The following is a 6,000-nucleotide window of genomic DNA, read 5'->3' as shown; positions in this document are numbered from 1 at the left end:
TTTCAAGCACATCTTGATGTTTTCTTTTAAATTCCACTGTGACTGTGTACACAGGAAAAACTACAAAATAATGTTTGTTTGTTTGTTTGTTTTTGTGAACACTGTGGACCGATCTGCATTTGTTATTGCTGAATTTAAATATTTGTTACTATTTAATGATCATAATCTCATTTGAACATAGGTTTGATTTAGTGGAGTCAGTTGTTCCCATGCATCATTCTGTAAGTGTGAGAATGAACTAAGATTAGAAAATGTCAAAATATAAAGTGTCATTTATTTTTATTCATCACAGCATCCTAAACTTTGCTGAACTTTTTGAAATATAGAATGAACTCGCTGAGTGTTGACTGTCACATTTCAAACATCCAAGTAAAGATAAACTATTAAACTTTAACTGGGTCAGACTTGTTACTGCATGTTGTAACCAAACATACCACACCCTGCATCATGTGATTGGCTCTTGGTCGCTCTGTAAGAATATTTCTTTAGTGCCTCCCTTCACAGATGTGTCTGTATCAGGATGGGTCTAAACAACATGGTGTAAATGCAGTTGCTGGTGAGCCTCATTTCCTGTAGGAGGTGAACAAGAGCAGAGATCTGTTTCCCTTCAGAGCACAGAGGTTGTTTCTGTTCAGAGGAAGTGAAACTGTCTGACAGTCACTGAGAGACGGTGAAACGGCACAGCACATGAATCAAATGGATCAAACAAAATTCTGCTGTTCAGTCTGTTTGGATCTACTGAAGGATCCGGTGACTATTCCCTGTGGACACAGCTACTGCATGAACTGTATTAAAAGCTTCTGGGATGAAGAGGAAAAGAAGAAAATCTACAGCTGCCCTCAGTGCCGGAGGACTTTCACAGCGAGGCCTGTCCTGGTGAAAAACACCATGTTAGCAGATTTAGTGGAGGAGCTGAAGAAGACTGGACTCCAAGCTGCTCCTGCTGATCACTGCTATGCTGGACCTGAAGATGTGGCCTGTGATGTCTGCACTGGAAGAAAAATGAAAGCCTTCAAGTCCTGTTTAGTCTGTCTGGCATCTTACTGTGAGAAACACCTTCAGCGTCATTATGATGTGGCTCCATTAAAGAAACACAAGCTGGTGGAGCCCTCCAAGAAGCTCCAGGAGAAGATCTGCTCTCGTCATGATGAGGTGATGAAGATGTTCTGCCGTACTGATCAGCAGAGTATCTGTTATCTCTGCTCTGTGGATGAACATAAAGGCCACGACACAGTCTCAGCTGCAGCAGAAAGGACTGAGAGGCAGAGAGAGCTGGAGGTGAGTCGACAAAACATCCAGCAGAGAATCCAGGAGAGAGAGAAAGATGTGAAGCTGCTTCAACAGGAGGTGGAGGCCATCAATCAGTCTGCTGATCAAACAGTGGAGCACAGTGAGAAGATCTTCACTGAGCTGATCCATCTCATCCAGAAAAGAAGCTCTGATGTGAAGCAGCAGATCAGATCCCAGCAGGAAACTGAAGTGAGTCGAGTCAAAGAGCTTCAGGAGAAGCTGGAGCAGGAGATCACTGAGCTGAAGAGGAAAGATGCTGAGCTGAAGCAGCTCTCACACACAGAGGATCACATCCAGTTTCTACACAACTACCCCTCACTGTCAGCACTCAGTGAGTCTACAGACTCATCCAGCATCAATATCCGTCCTCTGAGCTACTTTGAGGATGTGACAGCAGCTGTGTCAGAGGTCAGAGATAAACTACAGGACATTCTGAGAGAGGAATGGACAAACATCTCACTGACAGTCACTGAAGTGGATGTTTTACTGTCAGATCCAGCAGAGCCAAAGACCAGAGCTGGATTCTTAAAATATTCATGTGAAATCACACTGGATCCAAACACAGCACACAAACAGCTGTTATTATCAGAGGAGAACAGAAAAGCAACATTAATGAATAAACAACAGTCTTATTCTGATCATCCAGAAAGATTCACTTCGTATAAACAGGTCCTGAGTAGAGAGAGTCTGACTGGACGTTGTTACTGGGAGGTGGAGTGGAGAGGGGGAGGAGCTTATGTAGCAGCCGCATACAAGAATATCAGCAGAAAAGGAGATGAATGTGGATTTGGACATAATGACAAATCTTGGTCATTAGATTGTAACAACAACAGTTTTACATTTTGGTACAACAACATCCAAACTCGTGTCTCAGGTCCTCGTTCCTCCAGAGTAGGAGTGTACCTGGATCACAGAGCAGGTATTTTGTCCTTCTACAGCGTCTCTGAAACCATGACTCTCCTCCACAGAGTCCAGACCACATTCACTCAGCCGCTCTATGCTGGACTGATGGTTTACACAGATATATTGGGTAATTATAAAACAGATGCTGAGTTGATCAAATTGAAATAGACTGAAGTCTTTCATATTGTGGGTTTAAATCTGTATTTTAGTTTCATTTTATTTTCTCTCCATCATTTCTGCACAGAGATCAGCTGTCAGTCAAACATTATGGGTGGTACCTCCACATCTTCTAGTTGTTCTCTTGATGTTTCTGAGTTTTTAAAGGAGATCTTTCCTGTGACTGTTTATGGAGGCTATCACTGCTCATCATCATTTTGATTTACTAAAATATTTCTCCACATGAAAATGTAAACTTCTCTATCCTCTAAATGTTTCTGGAATATTTGTCTTGAAAAATGTCGACATTTCTCTTTATGAGTATGGCAGACCATGTGTGTGTGTTTGTGTTTGTTTTTGTCAAAATCATCAAACAAATGAGGAAAAACTGTGATTTTAATGAATGAATTCATATATTGTGTTGATGTTTTATTGTGTGAATAAACTGGAAGGTTTGACTATAAATCAAACTTTGAACAAAGTCTTTTCTTCTGTCTTCATTCCAGGATCTCACTCAAATCTGATGCAGAAAATATGAAACTAATCTGAGAGAATAACTGAAGCAGTTTTCCTCCTGAAGCATCACAAAGTTCAGAGTTCATGTTTAGAGCAGAAGATTCAGCAGTCGCTCTGTGACCTTTCAACTTTCTTCACTGAAACAGCTTCATTACAGAGAAACAAGTCACATTTTCTTCATGTTCTTAAGTCCTTTCAAATGTTTGTAATGGTCCTTGAATGCAGCATCAGTGTCGCAGGTTTAAAAGGTCACTTTCTGTTGTGTTCAAAGATTTCCTTCAGATATGGTCTTTAATCAGTAAAGCCAGTGATACAGCAGTGTCATTAGCTGTGTTATTGGCACCAGGCTGTGTTTATGTATGTATTTAATTCTGTCTGAGGATGTCTTCAGCATGAAATGATCATTTGCTCAGCTGCTGTGTCTCATCTCTTATCAGACATTGGTTGGAACAGAGTTTTGTTGCTGACCATCTGACAAGAGGGTGAAGAAAAGCTTCAGGCTTCATTTGGACACTACGTTGGACAGAAGTCTCCACAAAAATGACTCAGAAACACAAATAGTATTAATGAAAGTCCAAATGTCAAACAGGGGTCATACATGATCCTGAGAAATGTCCTTGAACATTTGAACATGAGTCAGAGGGTTGTCAGGTTTCTACACTGCATCGTGGCATCAAGCCTGAGATGTCTGTGGAAACAAGTATGGAGGACACAAATGCACAGACGCAGTCGAGCTGTTTACTGCTGATGAGGAAGGAAAATAGTCTGTTGGATATTAAAGCAGCATTTATTAGAGTAAGAACAGATACTTGTGTCCTTCATTTGATCCCCGTCAATTTACAGAAGACTTAAGGACCCTTTGACTTCTAACATACAGCTGCATGTTTACAATTTTATTATTTATTTATTTCTAGCAAAGCAAGACTTTACTGATTAAAGACATATAATCAGACATATTACTGTTACTCTCTGAAAAAGACTCACACAAAGCAGATTTATCACAAGCAAACATCAAGACACATCCTTCATGGCTTAAAGTTGCAGTGGGACTCTTTCGCCATCTGGTGGTTGTAACAGTTATGACAACTGTTCCTGCATATATGTCCCTCCTCAGTGTGAAGAAGACTGGACTCCAAGCTGCTCCTGCTGATCACTGCGTGTTCCTCCTGTGTCTAAAATCTATTTCCATTATGAATCAGGAAACTGTTTGCACCAATCATAAAGCCAATAAAATACGTCACACACTAAGAAATAACAAAAAGGAATTGTGCATTTCAAGGTGATTTTTCCCTCGTTTTTTGAAATCATAAGAATACAAACTAATGCAAGACTGTCATGTTTTCATAAGTTTGTAGAGACACTGTTCTGTTGTATTCTAGGACATCAGTCACCTTTTAAATGCATGCTGCTCCTCCTCATCATCATCATCATCATCATCAGCACCCATGACCTCCTTTTAGTCTTTGTTTTGTTATTTTTCAGAGTTCAGGAGACGTTCTTATGGGATTTCCACAGTGTACAAGTGCTGTTTAGAGCCTTTACCTAAAAGAAAAGAGTAAAGTACAAAGTAGATTTACTCACTGCAGGAAAATAATGCCTCAATCTGATATATTGTCTTATATGACAAACTGAAAGTGATGCATCAAAGTGTAAGCAGCATTTTCCTGTTACAGCTGGTCTAGATGGAACTGATCTGATCTCCTTTATGTGCAGGTAGATATCCAGTGGGTTTGCTAAGGGTCACAGATGAGGGGCTGTGTGAGATGTTTAATGGGAAAGGAAATAAAACCATTGTTCCAGACCTGCAGCTAAGATACTCGAGTATCTTCAAATATGAAGCTGAGTATTACTTCCATACTTTCCTCCACTGCTGATGACCTTGTTACCTGCTGCTCCCTGTTAATGATCAGCCTCAGTTCTGATAGTAAACTGTTGGCTCTCTGGGGGGAAGAAAGAAGTTTGTATTTGTTTAAGATACAATGAAATCATATTTTGACATATTGGAAGATGACATGGAGCTGAAAAAATACTACAGGTATAAATGGAAACTCCAGTTTATTTCTGTTATTTCCTGTGATAGTGTTTGTACACTCGCTCATGATAACTGTTCATTCAGCTGCTGTTTTTGTCTGCTGGACATCTTTAGCTTTCAGTAAGGATGCATTCATAGATCAGCACATCTTTTTGAACCACATTTCTTATGAGACTCAGAGTTTACATTTTGGAAATGTGGTGAGACCTGGGGTAGAAAGAGACTGAAGCTTCAACCTCAGCAGTTTTGTGTGTGTCTGAAGCAGAAAGATAAGAACTGTGTGGCCAACTCATCACACACATAATCCTGAATCAGAAAAACAGCATCAAGTGTTGTAATTGTTAAACACAGAAGTGTGATTTATATCAAAGTCAGCTTTATTGTCAAGGACCATATACGTACAGTCATACACAAGAATTTGAAATTGCAATCCTCCCATGGCCCCCAGTGTACACTAAAACAATATAAAGATAAAAGGATTAAAATAAAATAAAAGTTTTATGCACAACACAATACAATACTATACAGTTATTTAAACAGCAGTGTCCAACACAATCATAGTGATTGTGGACAAGTTTGTGTGCAAGTGGGGGTGGGGCGGTCAGTGAAAAAGTAATAGTGTTGGGTCAGAGTTCATATGTTTGGGGGGTGGGGGGTTCAGAGGAAAGAGGTTAATGCAGGTCTGGAGTTCGTGTGTGAGAGCAGGGAGTGAATTCAGCATCCTGACAGCCTGATGGATGAAGCTGTCGCTCAGTCTGCTGGTTCTGGCCCGAAGGCTGTTCAGTCTCCTTCCTGATGGCAGCAAACTGAAGAAGGTGTTGGATGGATGAGTGGAGTCACCTGTGATGCAGAGGGCTTTCCAGGTGAGGGGGGTGCAGTAGATGTCCTGGAGGGAGGGAAGAGAAGTACCCATGATCCTCTCCGCTGCTCTCACTACCAGAGGTGTGGACTCGAGTCACATGACTTGGACTCGAGTCAGACTCGAGTCATTAATTTTATGACTTTAGACTTGACTTGAAAAAATGTTCTAAGACTTGTGACTTGACTTGGACTTTTACAACAATGACTTGGGACTTGAATTGGACTTGAACCGGTTTACTTGA

The 6,000-nt window shown here is 40.6% G+C and overlaps 1 protein-coding gene across 1 annotated transcript; it reads left to right on the top strand.

Annotated features, from left to right (window-relative positions):
* The first annotated feature begins 209 nt into the window (after window positions 1-209).
* LOC120733577 (tripartite motif-containing protein 16-like) lies at window positions 210-2,487 on the top strand. Its single transcript, XM_040031876.1, has 2 exons — window positions 210-221; window positions 658-2,487. Exons 1-2 carry the CDS (start codon window positions 210-212, stop codon window positions 2,359-2,361), a joined length of 1,716 nt encoding a protein of 571 aa, XP_039887810.1. The 3' UTR covers window positions 2,362-2,487.
* The last annotated feature ends 3,513 nt before the right edge of the window (window positions 2,488-6,000 follow it).

Source organism: Simochromis diagramma, unplaced genomic scaffold (genome assembly GCF_900408965.1).
Source record: "Simochromis diagramma unplaced genomic scaffold, fSimDia1.1 OVJJ01000252.1, whole genome shotgun sequence".
Classification (NCBI taxonomy): Eukaryota; Metazoa; Chordata; class Actinopteri; order Cichliformes; family Cichlidae; genus Simochromis; species Simochromis diagramma.
Note: the sequence above shows the minus strand (reverse complement) of the source record. Positions and strands in the feature narration are given on the sequence as shown.